Raw genomic sequence first — 22,252 nt, 5'->3', positions numbered from 1 at the left:
CAAATATTAATAATTTATTGTGTGTATATTATGTGTAAAATTTTTAATAATTTACTTTTAATTTAATCATAATTTATTATACATTTTGTACTTACTATTTCAGGTAATCCGGAACAAAAGAAGATTATTGGTCTACTTAGACGAAAAGGAAATTTCATATATAATACTAATTCTAACTTAAATAAAGGAGATTTAATTGTATGCTGGCGTCCAAGAAATGAATTGAATAGACAAGCAGCCGATTTTATTCCTTGTGCTAAATGCAAAGGGTTTTTTTTCTAAAAATAATATAAGACATCATTTTGCATCATGTGCGCCAAAAAGGGAATATCCTCAAAGAAATGTTAAAATATTGGGACGTACTGTGGCTTGTCGAATTCATTACAGTGCAAATACACCATTAAGAAGATTGGTGTTCCCAGTAATGAGGGAAGACAGCGTAACTCAAATTATTAGATATGATGAACTGCTAATTGCTTTTGGCAATAAAATGTGTCAGAAATATCGTCTCCAACATCAGCACGATATGATTAGAGCGCGACTGAGATTACTTGGACGATTTCTTATTGTTTTGAGAGATCTTGATAATAGTATAGTAGATTTCTCTTCAATATATAATCCAACAAATTATGAACAATGCATTAAAGCTGTAAATAAACTTGCACAATTCGATGAAAAGACTTGGACATATAAAATACCATCTATTGCAACATCTTTAGGAACACTTATAAAACAAATTGGGAAACTTTTAAGAAGTATATGCATTAAGAAACAAGATTGTAGCAAACAAACTGTGGTAGAAAATTTTTTGAAATTATTTGAAGAGGATTATCCTGTTGCTGTAAATAAAATTGTGTTTGAAACTCAAGGGCATCGAAAAAGGCAAAAGAATATTGTCTTGCCATCTATAGATGATATAAAAATATTCAATGCTTATCTCAAAGCTAAACGCATAAAAGCTCTAGAATCTTTACAAACAAATGGTTTCTCAATTCACGCATGGCGTATGTTAACTGAAATAATATTAATATCGATTATGATATTTAATAGAAGACGTGCTGGTGAACTGGAGCGTGTTTTAATTGAAAATTTGGAAAATTGTGCGGCAATTTCAAAAGAAGAAGCACCTGAATTATATAAATCTTTATCTAAATATGTACGGATGACAATACGCGGCAAATTAGGGAGAACGGTTCCTGTGTTACTTCATGAAGAAATATTAAAATGTATGCAAATGATTATTAATTATCGTAAAGATGCTGGCGTACCCGAAAATAATCCTTATATTTTTGGTATTTATTCACTTGACAAAAGAAGATTCAAATATTTGAGAGCATGTGTATTAATGCGAAAATATTCTGTAATTTCTGGGGCAAAAATGCCAACTTCGTTACGAGGTACAATATTGCGGAAACATATTGCTACAGTATGTATGTCATTAGATATATCTGAACATGAAGTGAATAATCTAGCTGATTTCATGGGCCATCACGAAAAAATACATAAATCTCACTACAGAAAGACAATCGTAACAAAAGATTTGGCTATATCACGTTTACTCAAATACGCACAAGGAGGAGAAACAACAGATGAAAGTGATAATGTTGATGATGAAAATGAAAACAGGGATGATTCGATTAATAATGATAACTCAAATTTAAGTTTAAATACTTCTGATACTTTATCATTAATACAAACGAGATCATCTAAACTGCCACTGTTCGAAAATCGAACGTCTAACGCAAAAAAAAAAAAAGCTTAAAACATTATTGCGTTAAAACTCATGCAATCATTTCGTTCACATGCAACATGCCTCAAGCGTCACCTTATATTAATATTAATTCAAATAGCGCTCGGCCGCACAGGTATACGTATACCCCGCGCCTGCAAAAAGGAAGCGCTTACGTCAAATCACCGATAATGGTAAACACCGCGGTCGCGCTAGAGGAGATACAATTTAGTCCCGATAACAACAAAATATGACTTGCTAAAAGGTAAATAATTATCGCAAACGTACTTTCGCCCTTAACATCTCGATCGAACAAGAGGAAAATGTTCGCGAAGGTTCTCGAAATCCGGGCCTATATAAACCTCCTCTCTCGTGACCGCGGGTCTCTTTCCGATTGCTCGTCGCGAATAGAGTGTGCTTTTACTTTCCGAAAAAGATCGCTTGTCTTTTTCGGTTTTCTCTTCTAATTACCGTTGCTTGCGGAACAGTCAGTAATTTATTTTCGACCCGGCTTTTCTCTCGTTTATTGCATTCATTTCTAATACATTCGACTCGGCTATCTTTCGGCAAATTCAGTGCGGAATATTAATTGTAATTTTTGTTAAAAGTTTATATAAATATATTCTTTTTTGTGAACGTTACGCGTGTGTCGAGTGTTGTGTCTATCTCTCAGTCTCGCTTCCGACCACGTCCTATCCATCTTTCCGTCGCGAACAGCCACGTTTACTCAAATACGCACAAGGAGGAGACACAACAGATGAAAGTGATAATGTTGATGATGAAAATGAAAACGGGGATGATTCGATTAATAATGATAACTCAGATTTAAGTTTAAATACGTCTGATACTTTATCATTAATACAAACGAGATCATCTAAATTGCCTAGCAAAGAAAAAATTATCAATAATCATCTACATAATAATATCGAGAAAACAAAAGGTACGTGGTGGTTTGAATAATATCTATATCAAATAGTACACGTACTGTGCTCGTTGTTTTAACAGTTCTTACAATAAATATATAAGACAACTTTAAAAAAATACTGTTTAAAATAATTATTAAATATTAGATATAAGAAAAAGAAAATTTGTATTATTTTTTTCTATATATACATAACAATTATGCACAAAAAATACTTTTTAATTTTCCAAAATTATTTGCATTTTTTAAATAACATTTTTTAATTCTTTCTCTTATCATTTAGTAATTATCTCAAACGGCATTCATTTAGAGACATATTCTATATAAACATTAGATACTACATATTATATACTATACTAAATTCTATATAAACATATTTATATATTATATTGATTTTGTCATTATTTTAGGAAACCGTTTGGCTTCTAAGAGGAAAGTTAATTATAATATTAAAAATGTGACCGAATCAGATGATGAATGTAATACAGAATCAGATTTAAATATTTTATCAAAAAGAGCAAAGCAATCTGAACAGGTGACTAGAGGAAAGAATAACGTAAATAATAATACACAGAGGCAGAAAAAAAGAATGAGTAAGTTTAAATAATTTTTCGATTAAGTAATATATGTTGTTCTTTATTAAACAACATATTTCATAATAAATGTACTAAATTAATGTAATTTTATTATTATTTTAGCATCTGTTGTTGGTTCTACAAGAAATAGTACTCATAAGATCAGATGGACGGATGATGAACGCACAATAGTTTTATCTTCATTCCAACCTGCCATAAAAAATAAAAAATTGCCATCTCTTCGTAAAATTAACGAAATAAAAATTAAATATCCTGTATTAAAGGCCCGTACAAGTGCTCAGATAAAAAGTTGGTTACATAACCAAATAAGAAAAAATACTTAAAACTATTATCATTACAATGTGTCGTTAAAATTGCTCTTGTCGTATATTCTATTCTGCTATTGTTGTTTTCATAAAAAAAGATGTCCTATTACGGTTTGTACATGTTTTAAAATTATATAACTCTTCTGATTCTCCTCTAACCAAAGGAAAACAAGTTTTTATTTTAAAAAATTAATGGTTCAAAATTGTGCAACGTTATCTCTACGAATACGAGTACTGCTTTCAATATCAAAATATCAGATATTACAATGAAAGAATTATATTTTAACATTGCACTAATGTGATACATCTTTATTAAGATTCCGTACAAAAACAGTCTCTAAACATTCCTTTTATTGTAAGAATTATAATAGATTTAAAATTATTATATAGATTTAAGATTATTAAAGTGCTTATAATTATAAAATATAATAGACAAGATTATTTAAAAATACTTATATATATTAATAGTCAAGAAATTATTATTTTCTTAAAGATTGTTATTTTCTTAGAGATGTTTTATTATTTTGTATCCAAGATAGATTTTATATCCAAGTTAAACTTAAGATCCCCCCTTTCACCTATTTTAGCAGACTTAGTTATGGCTGATCTTGAGACAGAATGTTTAAGCTCTTTACAATTTGACATTTCAGTTTATTATAGGTACGTTGATGATATTTTTGCAATAGTACCACGCAATAAAATGGATAACATTTTGACTACGTTTAATAAATACCATCACCGTTTGCAATTTACACATGAAACAGAGATAAATAACAAGATTAACTTTCTGGATACATTGGTTTTTAGAAACAATGGTAAACTATTGACTAGTTGGTACCAGAAACCCACCTTCTCTGGTAGATATTTAAACTACCATTCTAACCATCCGTTTAAATACAAAGTTAACACGATTAATAACTTAGTCGACCACGCTATTTTGTTATCAGATAAACGATTTCATAATGAGAACTTACAGATGGTTAAAAAAATCTTGTTGAATAATTGTTTCCCTAGGACGGTCATCGAGCGATATATGTATAAAAGAACATGTTTTTTAGAAAATTCTCATAACGTAGTTGACAAAAATAATGTATTTGATATTTCGTCTTGTATTTTAATGCCGTATGTTAAGAACCTAAGTGAGACTATTGAGAGATCTATTAAGAAAACAGGCTTAAGTGTTATTTATACGATTCCAAAAAAACTTGATACGTTTATTAAACCCCGAAAAGACAAATTACCTAAAGCCGATATGACCGAGATAGTTTATAAAGTTGACTGCAATGACTGTGACGCCACATACATCGGACAAACTAAAAGACATCTTAATACTCGGATTAAAGAACATATGAATAATATAAAAATGCATGTCAGCAATCAAAATGTTATAAGCAAACATAGAAATGATTTTTCGCATGACTTTAAATGGACAAACTTAAATATTTTACATCGAGAAACAAACACTAGGAAAAGAGAGATTGCTGAAATGTTTTTTATAAAAAAATTTAATAACACGATCAACCTACAGAAAGACACAGAGAATTTGAATCCGATCTATGATAGAATAATCAAAGCTGTTTAACTTAGTTCGTCTTTACCATCCATACCGAACGTTTACGGGACACAATATTTATATTGAAATATGTAAAATGGAACAAAATTAATTATATATTGCACTTAAGAATTTGTAAGGTACGTTTAAATTGTTATTATAATCTTGGTTTGCGCTTTACTTTCTTAAAAATCAAAATTCTTGTATGTACATCTATTGTAGTTTTTAATGTTAATTTTAGACTTGATAAGGACCTAAACCTAAGGTCGAAACGTTGTCTTTTCTTGTACATGGCATCAAACTAATAATAATAAGAATTAATTTAAGCCAGTTGGGTCGTCTCACATTTATTTTTAATTAAACTTAAGAGTTATAATTTTTTTTAAGTTTTCTTATATATCATAAATATATCTTATTATGTGTAATTCCTCTAAACGTATATAATATTAAACATAGAATACATACAACTTTTGTTAAAGTATGGCGAACAAAATTCACTTAAGTACAATAAAGCACATTTATATTTGATATATATATATATATATATATATATGATTTATGCAAATAAACATTTCATGGAGACCTAAAAAAAGATTTTATTATAATTTGATAAAGTGCAATGGAACGTATCAGCAATTAAGATAATTTTCAAATAAAGATATTGTATTTCAAATATATAATACAGATAACATGTTCAATCAAAAAACATGTAAATTATATATTTATTTAGACTAAACGTTAATAATAATTATAAAATTTTATTAACGTTTACAATATATTTGTGTAATATCATTCGTGCGTGTCGGTACATATTAAGGCGCGTCATTACGTGTAGATAGACGCGCATGGACATGTGTGCACTCATGCCAGCGCGTACACGTTTCAGTCAAATAAATTGAAAACATAAAGCCGTTTATAGTCATTGTCTATATGCCTCATAATGAACTTAAGACGATTTAACTGTGTATATCGGTAAATAGATACTTAAAATCTAATTTTAATGATGTGAAAGTATACGAAAATGCAAAAACTATGACGAAGTAATTAAAACAGCTAGAAGTCATCGAAATAGTTAATGTTCACGAAAAATCATTGTCAAAATCGATTTACATATATATATATATCAATTAACACGGTGTAAAGGTTGTTTTAACGACAAATATATACAAAATATATGAAATATACATATGTCGTCAAAATTACCTTAATGTAGCTATAAATTATATATTAATCGATCTGGTGTAAAGGTTGTTTTGAGGACAAATATATAAAATATACATATGTCGCCAAAACAATCTTTACACCGGGTCAATTAATATACAGTTTATAACTGTATTAAGGCATTTTTGCCGACCAGTCGTCAAAACAACCTTTATATCGTTACAATATGTAGATCTGGTCGTAAAAACTGCCTCTGTGCATTAAAAACTATATATTTTATATACACTGTCTTTGAAACTGCCTAACCATAAAAGAAGTAGTCAAAACTACCATTTTGTACTTTTCCACACATTATTAAAAAACTAGATGGAATTTTTTGAAACGGTTTGTTGCATGTTACTCTCTGGACATTTGCGCATATTTTCATATTGAATAAAAAAAATGTCGTCAAAATTGCCCCTAGACATATATATATATATATATATATATTTGTATGTATGTATGTATGTAGGTGTAATTTTATAAGAACATTCAAATAGACGTTTAAAATGCAATTTTTATTTTTATTTTTAATTTTTATTTTAATTTTTTTTTATTAAAATGCAATTCTCAATTTTTTTTATCTGAAAGATAATGCAATCCTTTGTTTATTTTTTTATGTATAATTGATAATTATTATTAGTTTTTATAGTAGTTAGTGCCAGAATCGGTCTATTCGTGTGCTGGTTTAAAAAATAATTCCAGAGGCGATCTATTCGTGTGCTGGTTGTTTTAAAAAATAATTCCAGAGGCGATCTATTCGTGTGCTGGTTGTTTTAAAAAATAATTCCAGAGGCGATCTATTCGTGTGCTGGTTGTTTTAAAACTGTAATTCCAGAGGCGATCTATTCGTGTGCTGGTTGTTTTAAAAAATAATTCCAGAGGCGATCTATTCGTGTGCTGGTTGTTTTAAAAAATAATTCCAGAGGCGATCTATTCGTGTGCTGGTTGTTTTAAAAAATAATTCCAGAGGCGATCTATTTGTGTGCTGATAATTAAAAAAAATATTACACAATTACAATTACAATTTTACATTAGATGTGGTTTGCATGTGCGCTACAGTAGTAGTATTTATATTGTTAGCTATCTATTTTTTCAGTAATACATAATTTTATAATTAATAATTTATTTTTAATTGTACATTAAAATAAAGATTTATTTTTAAAAGATTTTGTTTTCAAAAATATTTAAATATTTTTTTATAATTTTTATAATAATATTTAACAAAATACTTATCAATAAATGTTTTCTTGCAGGCGACAGTTACTTATCAGTGAGAAGACAAAGCAAGACGTAAAAAACTTGTCGGAGATGTGTCAAATTGTAAGTGATACAGGTATGTATAATGTCGAACAAGATGTTCGATTAGCTAATAAATTAGACTCGAGAAGCATTGAAGATGTTAGTATGGAATCCGTCGACTTTAAAACATTGGATGAATTATTTCCCGATATGACGTATTCAAATATCAAAACAATGCAGTGTCTCGAGTCAAATACATGCATGTATGTCAAACAAGATATTCGTCTTTTCGACGATAACGAAAAGTTAATTGACTCGAGAAGCGTTGAGGATACTAGCCAATCTGTCGATTTAAACAAATCGGAAGAATTATTTCCCGATACGATGGATTCAAATATCAAAACAATGCAGTGTCTCGAGTCAAATACATGCATGTATGTCGAACAAGATATTTGTCTTTTCGACGATAACGAAAAGTTAATTGACTCGAGAAGCGTTGAGGATACTAGCGAATCCGTCGATTTAAACAAATCGGAAGAATTATTTCCCGATACGACGGATTCGAAAATCCAATCAATGCTGTATCAGAAGTCAAATACAGCTATGTATTCTGTAAAGCAAAATGTTAAACTTGGCATAGATAAATGTTTCGAAAGCATGTATATTGATGATTCCAATGACTCCAAAAGCATGCATTATGATAAATCCATTGATTTTGAAAAATCGGTAGAATCATTTACCGATACAATGGATTCTAATATTCAAGTAATGCGATGTCTAGAGTCAAATACAGATATATGCAATGTAGAAAATGGTGTCGAAGATGACAAATATTATGTTATAGAAAAAATTAAAAAGAGCTCTATTGATAAAGATGATATCAAAGAAAATTTGCCTGCAGGCCGTCGCATTATGGACTTCTCTTTTATATGGACTGAGCTGCACAGAATCTTTGACAGACATAATAAAGCACTGGACTGCTCGTCAATTGAAAATTTGTTACTTATAAAGTCTGAAAAATGTGGGTTGAAAACCCAGCTGTTCTTCCAATGTAAAATGTGCAAAACAAAAGCCAGCATTTGGTCAGAACTTACAAAACCGGAAATAATGGACATTAATACGGCTGCTGTAGCAGGAACACTTACTGTGGGAACTGGTTATGCCCAGCTGGAAAAGCAGCTTGCAGTCATGAATGTTCCTAGCATGTCCGAGCCAATGTACATCAAGAGTAGAGACAAATTAGTCGACGAGTTTGTAAACACATCTATAGAAAATATGAAAACGGCTGGTGAAATTGAAAAAAAAATCGCTCTTGATAACAACGAAGTTATAAACGGTATTCCGTATATAACAGTTGTAGCGGATGGTAGTTGGATGAAAAAATCGTATGGTACCACGTACGACTCTCCTGCCGGTATTGGAGCCATAATTGGTTACCGCACGAGAAAGGTTCTCTACGTCGGTGTTAAAAATAAATATTGCATAATATGCGATATGGCAGAGCGAAGAGGTATCGAGCCGAAAACTCACAATTGCTATAAAAAGTTTGATCGCAACGTAAGCTCCACAAAAATGGAGAGCAATGCCATTGCAGAAGGTTTTAATTGTAGCCTCGAAATGCATGGTCTAATTTTTAAAACGCTTGTTGCTGACGGTGACAGTAGCGTATACCAAAGTATTAAAAATAATAATCCATACGGAGAACATATGATAACAGTTACCAAAATAGAATGCACGAATCATCTGCTACGTAATTTATGTAAAAAAATTAAAACTGTAGCAGAGAAAACTCGGCCAAAAACATCCAGACGGCCTGGCTTAATACAAGTGCAAAATGTAATAAAAAACAAAATTTTAAAAATACGAAAGGAAATAACTGAGGCAGCCGCTCTACGAAGACAAGAACGGCAACCTCAACATCGTCAGGCTATGGAATTACAAAAAGATATTTTAAACATTCCTAGGCATGTTTTTGGCGATCACAAGCAATGCAAAGAACGTGGCAAAGAGACTTGCGATGGAGAAGAAAATTATATAGATTCTTTAAAATCACATGGTCTTTATTTAGAAATAGAAGAAGCTGTCGAGTATATAAGTGGTTACTCTGACAGCTTATTGTTAAATTATACGAATAACATTACAGAGTCATTTAATTCGTCGATCTGCGCACAAATTGGCGGCAAACGTATTCTTGTTAATAAAAAAGATGGTTACAATGCTAGAGTTGCGGGGGCAGTTTTGCAATTTAATACGCAACAAGTAATTACAGAAGTACATAAAAGCATGAATAAGACTGTTCCGCCTATTGTCGAGAAGTTGGAGAAGCGCCGAAGAGAAAAATTAGAGAAAAATAAATAGTATCGACAAATAGAAGGAAGATCAAAAAAATTCAAACAAGAATCGGGAACAGACTCTTATTATGGTCCACACTCGCAAAAACCGGATCTACCGTCCGATGTAATCGAGCAATTTCGACAAAATCATTTAAAAAAATTGTCCGAAAATGCAAAAAGTTGGCAAAAAATTGAACGCGACACTACAAAACAAAATGAATCACAACAATGGCTACAATTGAGACGTAAAATGTTAACGGCATCTAATTTTGGAACCGTATGTCGTAAAAGAATGAAAACGTCTTGCGCATTGCCTGTGAAAAATATTTTATATCCTTCTGCTATTGAAACCGAGGCAATGAAATATGGTCGCGAAAAAGAACCAATTGCGAGAAAAGAATTAGCCGAAATACTAAAAAAAGAGATTAAACCTTGTGGATTATTCATTGATATTGAACATCCATACTTGGGTGCTTCTCCAGATGGACTTATAGATGAAGATGGTCTGGTAGAAATAAAATGTCCGCACTCAGCTAAGAACTTAACAGCTGAAGAAGCTATAAAGATGACTCCACTAAAGAACATCTTTGATAAGAAAAATTCAGAACAAATGAATAAAAATCATAAATATTTCTATCAAATTCAAGGCCAGTTAAATATAACGCGGCGAGAATATTGTGTTTTTACTATGTGGACGCCAAAAAGCTTAAAAATAATACGTGTTATAAAGGATAATGATTTTTGGAGTAATAAAATGCTACCCTTTTTAACAAATTTCTATTATAATTGCATGCTGCCAGAAATCTTGGATAGTCGGCATAATAGACATATGCCTATTAGAAATCCAGATTATATAATAGAAGCTCAAAAAGGGGTAAAAAAATTAAATAGTTGTCGACAATGTAATACAGAAAACAAAAATATTATCAAAGAAAGTCAATGTTGCGAATATAATAGTTTATCTATGAAAGCAACTGTCACTCCTGTTACTGTTATAAGTGCGGAACAAGATGACGATTGCGCTATTGTAAATAGTTACTCACAAAATAAAGAAGAACTAACTGAAAACGATATGGCACGACAAAAAAATTTTCTCGATAATCGTCCTATATCTGATAGTGAAATAGAGAAAAATGTATTACCTGTGGATAGTCTAATAAACGACGATTCATTGGACAAATTCTTGCGCGTCGTAAAAAATACATGTCCTTTTGAAACACAAAGTGTGTTATATTTAGAATATTCTCATTTAATTGAAGCAAGTCGTAGCGACAAAAGCTTACAAATTATTGGAGGAAATTGCAGTAATCATTGGCGATGTATATTTTTTGACGGCACCAAGCTTCGAGTGTATGACAGTCTACCCGATTGTACATACAATAAATTGGTGCCTAAAGAAAAAAATTACATTCATCGTCGTTATCCACAAATAAGTGCAAATGATATTATATTTGAAAAGGTTCAAAAACAACCTGATGGCACATGTTGTGGAATTTATGCTGCAGCTTTCGCTACAACTATAGCTTTAGGAGAAAATCCTTGTAATATGACATATTCGAATCGTATTGATAATATGAGGCAACATTTTCTTTACATTATCGAAGAAAATAAACTGTCGCCTTTTCCAAAATTCTAAAAAAAGAATCTTTAGGAAAAGATGCCTCAAATAAATATAACACAAATTTTATGTATTTATATCTAACGATATATACATAAAAAGGTGCATGTTTTCGTATATATCGAAATTATATCGATTTTGCAAATAATACATAAATGTCAATATTGCTATAAATATCAGCACTTGTCTCTTCTCCCTGTAAAATGAAACAAAAATTCTTTCTCGATTTACACCTACCTTGTCGTGGTGAGAAAGCTTTATACTAAAAGGTGTAAATAAAAGAGCAACAAAAAATTAAATTAGAAGTACATTTTATATCATGTTTTTTAGTGTCTAAAAGAAATTGTACAGACACTTGTACCTTTTCATCATATAAATATAAATATAGAAACACATATACATATTATGTATGTCAAAGTGAACAATAAATTGTGTTCAAATAAAGTAAAAAAAAACATTTATATTTATATTCTTATCATCGACATTATACGCAAATATATGCGTATAAGATGATGTGTAACAATGTGTATATATAATTGTTTTTTATAAAATTACAAGTTATATAAAATGGAACATCCTATATATATATATACACCCACTAAACAGTTGTTATTTAGAGTAATAAGTAATGTAACAGTTGTTACGTTAATAGTTCATATGAAATATGCTTATATAAATTATTTTTAGTAAACACAAAATAACAGTAATATAACATTAATGATGTAATTTCCTACTCAACAATGTTAACTACTTACTCAACTACTTAACTGCAATGTAACATGCTTTGTACATAACAGTTATATTGTTGAATAGGAAATTGTACCATTAATGTTATGTGTTCGCGAACGCGCTGCGTGAGAAAGGATCGCGCGGCACAAAGGATAAGTCACTTTCGTATTAAAAGAATTTAATTCTCTAACACACTTAATGACAAATACACTTTAACAAAACTTCTTACAAATGTTAATTATTTTACAGTGAAAATCGTAATCAAAATCAAAGTGCGGAATAAGCGGCGGTCGTCAACGAATTTTTAGCGGTTTAACAAGTATGCGGTTTGCGTTATGCGGTTCACGGCGGAAAAGCGATAAGGCTGGCAAGCTGGGTGTGAGCTCCTCTTTTATAATGTTTAGGGTGGAGCTCACCTTCGCGTGAAGCGCCAATAGTTTTGCGTATTTCAAACATTGCGCGAGGTGACCTGAGTGCATTACGCGTAATTGGCCGCTGTCAAAATTAACGGAACGACGACTGGAAGAAAGCATGCGGGAGCGGGCGATCGCGATAATTATTGGTGAAGCGAGGTGCCCGTGATAAGCCGCGCATGCTCATTGAAAAATAATTATTCGGCGGAACAGTTGTAATACCGTTAATTGTTGATGTTTTGAGAGGTTTTTTTCCGAAACAGATTTATTTATGTCGCGGCGTTTTCTCCTCGAAAAACATATAAAAACGATTTGCTGAAAATATCGATTGGTCTAGAATATTCTAAAGTATTCTATTCGAGTATAATATTTTATTATGCGGAGAATGTTTTCTTATGCATTTTGAACATTCCCGACCGCCTTGTCGCGCAGTGACAACATGCTGTCGAATTTTGGCCGCGGAATCTCAAGTCGATAGCGATCGATGGTGGGGCGGGCGCGCGCCGGCGCGGTGAAATACTTGATGATCGCGTGGAATGTGACGCGATCAGCTGACAAGCCGATAAACACGTGGTGATAGCGTGGTGCGGAGCGATCAGCTGCGAGAGTGAAAACGCGTGTTTGATGTGCAATGAATAGTGTGTAGTGCAATGCGGTGATTATGAGAAAACTGAGGTGCGACAAATGTTACAGTGCATGTGATGATTATGTGGTGAATGAGTGTCGCGAGATGAGAGATGAGTTACGTGCCGGCGGACGGCGTGTCCGCGTTATTCCTGCCCGGAATACGATCCGCGCCCGGAAGCATGACCAATTTGACGAGCGGGCGTACAAGTTCGGACGTGGCGGTGCGGACTGAGACCACGCGGACGATACCGTCGTCCCCAGGATGCAGTTTCGTGATCCGCGCAAGAGGCCATCGGGTCGGAGGGGTGAGCTCCGAGCGGATGATGCAGAGGTCCCCGACGTGAGGTACGGACTCGGCCTTGAACCATTTGGTGCGGGGGTTGAGACCGTGCACATACTCAGCCGACCACCGCTGCCAAAAATGGTCTCGTATCAGCTGCAGGTGACGCCAGCGTGACAGCGTGGAGGTTGATTAACCCGTCAGCGATGGCTCAAATACCGCGAGTAGCGGTGCTCCGATGATGAAGTGGCCTGGTGTGAGCGCCGAAGTGTCATCTGGATCGTCTGACAGAGCCTGTAACGGACGAGAATTAAAACACGCCTTCTATTTGTGTGAGGAGTGTACTAAGTTCCTCAAACGTAAGTGTAGTTTCGCCGATTACTCGACGGAGGTGAAATTTTGTGGATTTTACGGCAGCCTCCCAAAGACCACCAAAGTGAGGGGCCGCTGGCGGATTAAAGTGCCAGCGGATCCCTTGAGTGTTGGCGGCGCGGGCGACATGATGGCTCTCGGAGGTCGACGCCTTGAAGAGCTCACGCAATGTGCGATCGGCGCCAATGAATGTTGTGCCGCAGTCGCTGTAGATGTCCTTGCACAGACCTCTGCGAGAGACGAAGCGGCGTAAGGCGGCGATGAAGGCCTCGGAGCTGTAATCCGAGACGACCTCGAGGTGGATAGCCTTTGATCAGAAACATATGAAGACTGCGATGTATCCCTTCTGTGAGCGGTGTCCGCGCCCCTTGCTGGTCCGGATAGAAATGGGTCCCGCGTAGTCCAGGCCAGTACTCAGGAATGGCCGAGTCGGCGTCACTCGGTCACGAGGAAGGTTGCCCATAGGAGGTTGTGGAGTGGCAGCTCGCCAGCGCGTGCAAGTGACGCACCGATGCAATTGCTGCTTGACGACGGTTCTTCCACGTGGCACCCAGAATCGAAGGCAAAGTAAGCTGAGAGTCATCTGGACGCCGCCATGCAGAGACCAACGATGGCAGGACTCGATTAGCAGTCGCGTCATCCAGGAGGCCGGCGGGACGATCACCGGGTGCTTTTTGTCGTAGGGCAGCAGAGCGTGCTTGAGGCGTCCTCCGACGCGAAGCACACCTTGGTCGTCGAGGAAAGGGTTCAGCTTGACCAGTGAACTGCGTGGTGGACCGGGCCGGCCTGCGGTGGCAGCAGCTACCTCGTCAGGGAAGTGGAGCGCCTGCACCACTCGAAGCCACTGGAGTAGAGCGGCGTCTAGCTCGTCAGGATGCAGCGAGCGACCAGATGTGACCTCCCGGCTTGCCAGGTTGAGCCATCGACGGCACCAAGCTGTAACGCGCAGTAGCCGATGAAGAGCGGAGAACCGAAGAAGGAGGTCCGGTTCAATGATGACGGAACTCCTGGTTAGCAGGCTGGTGGTGCGTTGTTCCGGAAGGTCGTCCTCTGAGATGTCGACCTCTGAGTTGGGCCACGCCGTTTCGTCCAGTGCCAACCAGGTAGGTCCAGTCCACCATAATGCGTGGTTGATTAATTCCCCAGGAGTAATTCCTTTTGATGCGCAATCTGCAGGATTGTCTTTCCCGGCTACGTGCTTCCACTGAGCGTCCAGGGAGCTGTGTTTGGATATGAATTACCCGGTTGGCGACGAAAGTTTTCCAGCGGGTGGCGTGTCCCTGGATCCAATGGAACGTGACCTTGGAATTGGACCACAGGTACACCGGAGTAGACGCCAAGTCGAGCGTGTTGCGGACATGCAGCGTGAGCGTGGTGAGTAGATCAGCAGCGCACAACTCCAGGCGAGGCAGTGAAACTTGCTTGACGGGTGCGACCTTGGATTTCGCCATGAGCAAATGGTTGATGCTTTCCTCTTTTCAGAGTTGCGGAGGTAAACCGCTGCGGCGTATCCTCGTTCGGAAGCGTCAGCAAAGCCGTGGAGCTGAAGCCTTGAGTGATCGTCGTCGGTGCTGAGCCAGCGATTAACTCGTATGTTGCTGAGCAGAGGTAGCTGGTTCAGCAGCTGTTGCCAACGTTGAACATCCTTGACAGTGGAGCGTCCCAGTCCATCGGGTCGAATAGCCGTGCAGTTGTGACCGGACGGCATGAGAGAAATGGCCCTCCGCTCGACTTACCAGTCAACAGACGCCCCGCTTTCACCTTAATGGTCGCCACTTGCTTTAGCTTATACAAGCAAGAAGGTATAGTTGGTCGGTGTTGATCCTTTGATGTTCGGGCCGCTTTGACAGTTCCCTGTCTCGCTGTCCTCTTTGATAGGCGCCGCGCTTCCTTCAGAAGATGGCCGACGCTGCTTCACAGGTTGGGAACGCTTTGACGTGCCGCGGACAAAGGATTGCCGCAGGATCTTAACCTTAATTTTTCTCCTTTGTTTCAGAATACCGCCGGACTTCGACGTCACCTTGGGTACGGATTTACGACTGACGGAGGATATCCGTGGGATAATGGAAACGCAGGTAAGTGAACTTTTACACTGTTTAATTAACACAAAGAAGTTTATTTCTTTTAGGTGTCCAGTGGTCACTTCTTTACATAGCCACCTACGCTTTACACATAATTTAGTCCGCACGGTTAGTTGTACGCTTTTTACAAACTAGGCGCGACTAGTTAACGTGAATCCAAACACTCGCGATTGTTACCGCTTGCGACACGCGTCGTGTCACCTATGAGTTTTCGCATTAGGATCACGCGACACGTCGAAAGGTACACGATATATTAATCGCTTCGATCACTCGCATGATCTTCGATCCGCCTCGACTGTCTAACGAATCGGAACTCGCGACTTCTCAACCGCAATTCGTACAAGTGCAATGTACTGATGCACTGTCCGTCCGATTGTTATTATCTAACGAGACAAAGGAATGTCCCGGACGAATCGCGCTTTCGTGATGGTTAAATTTCACTAGCCCGACTGTCTCGAGCGATCGTTGCTCGCGACTTATATAGCCGGTTCGGATGCCTCGCGCTCGCCCTTCCTTTGGCCCGCCGGCCAATCAGGGAACGCCGCCCCACCGAAGGACTCGGAACGAATCGCCGCATGGGTGTGTAGCGCTGACTCCGCGAGAGTTCTATTTTTCGCTTTAGTTATTGTAAAGTGTACTCTACTAGAGTTCCTTTTTCCCGATTATTTTGCTAATCTTAATTTAGCGTGCCCGGGTGTTCGGGGCTTGGTTTATTTGTGTAAAATAAATTAAATAAAGTAAAATAAAATAAAATAAAATAAGATAAGATAACCTAAATTAAACTGAAAAATTACCATAGGCTAAAAGAAAATTACATAACGTGAAATAAAATAGTGATATCCAATTTCCTATTGAATGTCATTAACTTAATAATTTATACTCTTTCCTGAGTAGCCCTTGACTGTGACTAAATTTAGGTTACCCTTGGGCTTTTAACCTATCTGGCCACAGCTTGTCTTTGCGAGTCTAACTGGGTCATTATCGCAGGTAAGTATCTATTGTATATATACATTTAACTTAATCTAAAACTTATTTTATCTAATTATTTTTGTTGAATCCAACGAGTGTCAGGACTAGACCAAGTCGCGTTTGCTAATTACTACTATGGGTAGTTGTGTACTTGTCACGATTATTTCTCGGCTCCAGTTATTTAAGTTAGTGGATTTCGTTAGCCTCCAACCTTAGTTTGAATCAGGTCGACATGGAAAGTTAGTTACCTTTCAAGATGCTTCGGAAACACTATGGGAGTCCGATTCAGGTTACTTTGAAATCCTAACTGTTCTAATAGGACTCGCGACTTAGCTCCATCTCAGACATCCGTTAGATCGATTTTATTAACCGCAATTTTGTATTTAGTATCTGTCCAAGTCCATTAATCACTTATCGTGTCGTAAACCTAAACTCTCACCTCTTGGGTGAGCTAGAAACTTGTTTCAGTCGGATTCGCAGTTGAGATGCTTCTCTGAGCAATTATGTCATTCGCATGGCTCTCCAAAGCTAATCCCGTGTTGGGAAGTTATCCAACGTATATTTCGATAACACGAGCGATCTCAAGTGCGGATCCGATGTAGTTTTCTCTCTATCTTAACTAAAAATAAAAATATGACTTGGACGTCACCGAATAGTTATATACGTTATTACTAACCGTTTTATATACATCTATATACATTTCATAGGGTTTATCACCCCTATTGCATTGGGATATCCGTGACACGTCCTTCATCCTTCTCAGGGCTCGCTGTGGCTCCTAGGATGATTGTGGGTCGTTCATCGGCTATCTCCAACGAGGTCGCTTCCTGGGTAGGTGGAACTTCCTTGGGTGTTCCGTCGTTGGTGTTTGGGTCTGCTTCATCCATCTGCGAGGGTCGTTCGCCCGCAACAGGATCCTGGGGATCGCGACCAGTGGTCGGTCGCACAGTCTCGGCGAGGACTCGTCGCTTCGTGAATTCTGTGACTGAACGCGGATGTATTGCGAAGGCAAACCAGTCATCTTGAGGATGCCATCGCAGGCTCAAGGTCGAATGGCTCTCTCCGTCCCATGAATGCGGTCCTTGCGGCAGCCGATGCTCTTGAGGGACTCCCGCGAGGACCTCGGAGTTATTTGAGGCCCACTTCCTCAGTGGAAATCCGCCCGCCGTGCACAGGTGGCGCAGCTCCGTCTGGAGGTTGATGGCATCGTCGAGGTTGTCTGCGCCGGTGACCACGTCGTCGACGTAGCAGTCACGCTTAAGTGCTGTGGCTCCTTGAGGAAATTGCGTCCCCTCGTCTGCGCAGAGTTGCCGCAGCGTTCGTATGGCCAGGAACGGTGCACAAGCCATGCCGTAGGTCACCGTTAGCAGATCGTATTCTTGGATTTCGTCCGTCTTGTTGTGACGCCACAGGATTGTTTGAAGACGGCAATCCTCAGGATGTACGAGGATTTGGCGGTACATTTTTTCTACGTCGGTGACAAAGACGTACCGGTGCCAACGCCATCGCAGCAACACGTCGTTGAGCGCTGGCAGAAGATTCGCCCCAGTCAACAGATGAGAGTTCAGTGAAGTACCGGCCTGTGTGCGTTGAGAGCCGTTAAATACGACTCGGAGTTTTGTCGTCGTGCTCGACTCCTTCAGGACCCCGTGATGCGGTAAGTAACACTTGAGGTCATCCACTGTAGTTGCAATGTTGACTCTCTTCATGTGTTGTAGGTCTTCGAACTCCTGCATGAAGCTGCGATAAAGGTCGCCAAATCGAGGATCTCGGCTGCCTTTGGTCTCCATGGTTCTCAAGAGGCGCTCCGCTGGTCGGCGAGTCTCGTGAAGATTCGTCGGCGGTGATGAAAGTGGTAGCCTCACAATGTACCTCCCGGTGGACGTGCGTGTGACGGTGCGCACATATAATTCCTCGCACTTAGCTTCTTCGGGAGTAAGTGGAGCCCGAGTTATTGGCTCGCTCTCCTGCTCCCAAAAGCGTCGAACGAGGTCGGCAAGGTCGTGATCGGCGGTGCACCGGAATGTGCGGCGATGTCCGTTGATTGCTGTTGCGTCGTAGCCGCCGGACAGGATCCATCCCAGGCTGGTCTGCTGGGCGGTCGGCATCCTTGAGTCACCCTTGCGGAGGCCTTCCTCGAGGATCAAGGAGTAGACCTCGGCTCCCAGCAGTAGCTCAGCTGGGTCGTCGTCCAGGAAGCGAGGATCGGCCAGCTGGAGTCCGTCGAGATGAGGCCAGCTGCGTTCTTCTCGCGAGACTGAGCCTTGCTGCAATGATATGCGGGGCAGCACACAAGCCACCACGCGGAGCTCGGCGTTGGTCACGTCTGACGTGACGTGCAGAGTGACCTTGCCACGAGCTGATCCTGAGCGGGTCCCTCCGATTCCGAAGATAGAGAGATCCGTCGAGACTCGAGGCAGGCGGAGACGTTGCGCCAAGGCCTTAGAAATGATCGACATTTCGGAGCATTGGTCGATCAAGGCGCGTATGGCGTGTGGTGAGCCGTACCGTTCGGCGATGTTAAGTCGAGCTGTAGCAAGAAGAACAGCCTTAGGATCTCGATCTTGAAGAGTCGTGATCAGTGTAGTGGCGCGTGTGGTGGCCTCAGCTGCCTGTGAAGACGTGGTTGCTTTGTGCAGCGTAGTGTGGTGTCGTGCGTCGCACGTAAGGCAGTTCTTCTTCGACTGACAGCGAGATAAAAAGTGGTTTCCTAAGCAGTTCTAGCAGAGCTTGTTTGTCTCTACAAATGCTTTACGCTCGTTGACGGTCTTGGCCTTGAAATCTTGGCAGGTCATCAAGATGTGCCTTTCACGACACAGTGTACAGTGCGGCGGCTCAGCTCCTTGTTGCTTAGTGACGTGAGCCTTGACAATCCGTGAAGCCTCTCCGGACGGTTTGCTGACGCTCTTTGGTCGTGCGGCATTGAGCGTCAGGATCCGTCGGCTGATAAAGTTAACGAGTGCCTCGTTTTATGCCGGCTCTGATGAGTCTGACGTGGACGACTCCCACTCCAGACGCGTGCGTGCGTCAAACAATTCGGTAACTAGGAAGTTGAAGAGGTCCATTCCGTGAGTGTTAATTGGACGTCCAATGCTCTCCTGACCATTGACGGCGGCAGTAACGGCGTTGTGAATGCGTCTCAACTCCTCTGCGGTATCTCCCTTCATCTTTGGCACGGCGATGAACATGGCAAAGTTGGAGCGGATCAATTCTTTTTTATTGTTATAATGTTTGTCCAGGACCGCCCAAGCGCGATCATAATTGTCACTGGTAACAGGTAACGACTTGATTAATTTTTCAGCCGGCCCTGTCAAGCATGAGCGGAGGTGATGAAAGCGCTCGATGTTGGAGATCGCATTGCCACTCACGACGGAGAGGAAGAGATCTCTAAACGACGGCCAATCTGCGTAGGCACCAGAGAATGACGGTACTTTGATGCGCGGCAGTGACGACCTTGGCGTGGCGTCGGCAGAAAGCGGTACGTTCGTTGCACGAAAGTGTTCGGCGTAGCCGTCAAGTATGCTTCTTTGATTGACATACAGATTCTCCGTATCAGCGTGCAATTCTGACTTAAAATAATCGCTCTCGCTGAACTTTTCTTTTAAGGCTGCTCGGATAAGATCGTGCTGCGCTTCGAACTTTGTCCACAGCTGATCCAAAATTCTGGTGCGTGTGGCAATAGCACTGGTAGTGATATTAGAGCTGCCCAGCTTCTTCAAATACTCCACGGAACGTGAGATGCGGATTTGAATCTCACGCTGACAGTCGACCAGCGTGGGTACATCCATAATGGCTGCACACACAGATGCTCACATTCTCCACTCACACGAAGAGTCACGCTCGCGAACTTGCGATTGCCGGTGCGAGATCCGGCTCGAAGGACCAGAAATATGTTCGCGAACGCGCTGCGTGAGAAAGGATCGCGCGGCACAAAGGATAAGTCACTTTTGTATCAAAAGAATTTAATTCTCTAACACACTTAATGACAAATACACTTTAACAAAACTTCTTACAAATGTTAATTATTTTACAGAGAAAATTGTAATCAAAATCAAAGTGCGGAATAAGCGGTGGTCGTCAACGAATTTTTAGCGGTTTAACAAGTATGCGGTTTGCGTTATGCGGTTCACGGCGGAAAAGCGATAAGGCTGGCAAGCCGGGTGTGAGCTCCTCTTTTATAATGTTTAGGGTGGAGCTCACCTTCGCGTGAAGCGCCAATAGTTTTGCGTATTTCAAACATTGCGCGAGGTGACCTGAGTGCATTACGCGTAATTGGCCGCTGTCAAAATTAACGGAACGACGACTGGAAGAAAGCATGCGCGAGCGGGCGATTGCGATAATTATTGGTGAAGCGAGGCGCCCGTGATAAGCCGCGCATGCTCATTGAAAAATAATTATTCGGCGGAACGGTTGTGATACCGTTAATTGTTGATGTTTTGAGAGGTTTTTTTCCGAAACAGATTGATTTATGTCGCGGCGTTTTCTCCTCGAAAAACATATAAAAACGATTTGCTGAAAATATCGATTGGTCTAGAATATTCTAAAGTATTCTATTCGAGTATAATATTTTATTATGCGGAGAATGTTTTCTTATGCATTTTGAACATTATGTTACTGTTACTTTGTGTTTACTGGGTTCTTACATAAATATATATTTTTACATAAATATGATGTTACAATGTTATTTATTTTATTTTTTGTTTGCCGTTACGCGGCGAAACCAGACTTAATATTTTGTATTCAAATTTTCCCCATGAAATGCATATAAGGAATGAATACTAATATAACATTCAAAGTATATATTTTCTTTGTTAATTTAATTTCTGACCTATAATCCTCTAACAAAGGATTCAAAAAATTAAATAAATTAAATAACATTAATATAACAGTGTTTACTGGGTATATATTATAGATAAATATGTAGTGGCGAATCCAGAAATTTATTAAGGGGGTTTTGATTCGCCGCAAATAAAATTTTTTTTCAGATCAAATATGAATTTTTATATCTAAACGTGTCTTAAATTAAAAAATATGATTGGAATAAAAATTGTGATTAAGCATTTCGCAAATATTAAATATAACATTTTTTTATAAATACTTTTGAAAAATCAAACTCTAAGTGGAAGGGCCCCCACGGTCTCCATTATGAATCTGCCAGTGTAGATATATATTTACATATATATATTTTTTTGATTTTATATTATTTTTATTATTATATTTTATTATTATTATATTAAAATTTCATTTACTTGTGCTAAATTTTCTTTATTCTCATTCTTTCTTT

General features: G+C 38.5%; 4 protein-coding genes across 4 annotated transcripts; 2 read left to right on the top strand and 2 right to left on the bottom strand.

Annotated features, from left to right (window-relative positions):
• The first annotated feature begins 130 nt into the window (after positions 1 to 130).
• Positions 131 to 4,081, top strand: LOC114943503 (uncharacterized). Its single transcript, XM_085483547.1, has 5 exons — positions 131 to 1,631; positions 2,485 to 2,498; positions 2,549 to 2,669; positions 3,062 to 3,244; positions 3,350 to 4,081. Exons 1-5 carry the CDS (start codon positions 425 to 427, stop codon positions 3,568 to 3,570), a joined length of 1,746 nt encoding a protein of 581 aa, XP_085339673.1. The 5' UTR covers positions 131 to 424; the 3' UTR covers positions 3,571 to 4,081.
• Positions 4,082 to 7,824: 3,743 nt separating this feature from the next.
• On the top strand, positions 7,825 to 11,714 carry LOC146722902 (uncharacterized). Its single transcript, XM_085483542.1, is given in 1 exon segment — positions 7,825 to 11,714. A coding segment is annotated over 1 exon segment (3,585 nt). The 5' UTR covers positions 7,825 to 7,930; the 3' UTR covers positions 11,516 to 11,714.
• A 2,024-nt stretch (positions 11,715 to 13,738) lies between these two features.
• On the bottom strand, positions 13,739 to 15,369 carry LOC146722901 (uncharacterized). The gene is made up of 4 exons (XM_085483544.1): positions 15,233 to 15,369; positions 14,358 to 15,138; positions 13,959 to 14,225; positions 13,739 to 13,840 (listed from the first exon to the last, which is right to left on the bottom strand). Exons 1-4 carry the CDS (start codon positions 15,367 to 15,369, stop codon positions 13,739 to 13,741), a joined length of 1,287 nt encoding a protein of 428 aa, XP_085339670.1.
• Positions 15,370 to 17,687: 2,318 nt separating this feature from the next.
• LOC114935722 (uncharacterized) lies at positions 17,688 to 20,756 on the bottom strand. The gene is made up of 3 exons (XM_085483543.1): positions 20,002 to 20,756; positions 19,713 to 19,911; positions 17,688 to 19,580 (listed from the first exon to the last, which is right to left on the bottom strand). Exons 1-3 carry the CDS (start codon positions 20,754 to 20,756, stop codon positions 17,688 to 17,690), a joined length of 2,847 nt encoding a protein of 948 aa, XP_085339669.1.
• Positions 20,757 to 22,252: the final 1,496 nt, after the last annotated feature.

The sequence above is a fragment of the Nylanderia fulva genome, unplaced genomic scaffold, assembly GCF_048542155.1.
Source record: "Nylanderia fulva isolate GAGA-0341 unplaced genomic scaffold, ASM4854215v1 Scaffold258, whole genome shotgun sequence".
NCBI lineage: Eukaryota > Metazoa > Arthropoda > Insecta > Hymenoptera > Formicidae > Nylanderia > Nylanderia fulva.
Note: the sequence above shows the minus strand (reverse complement) of the source record. Positions and strands in the feature narration are given on the sequence as shown.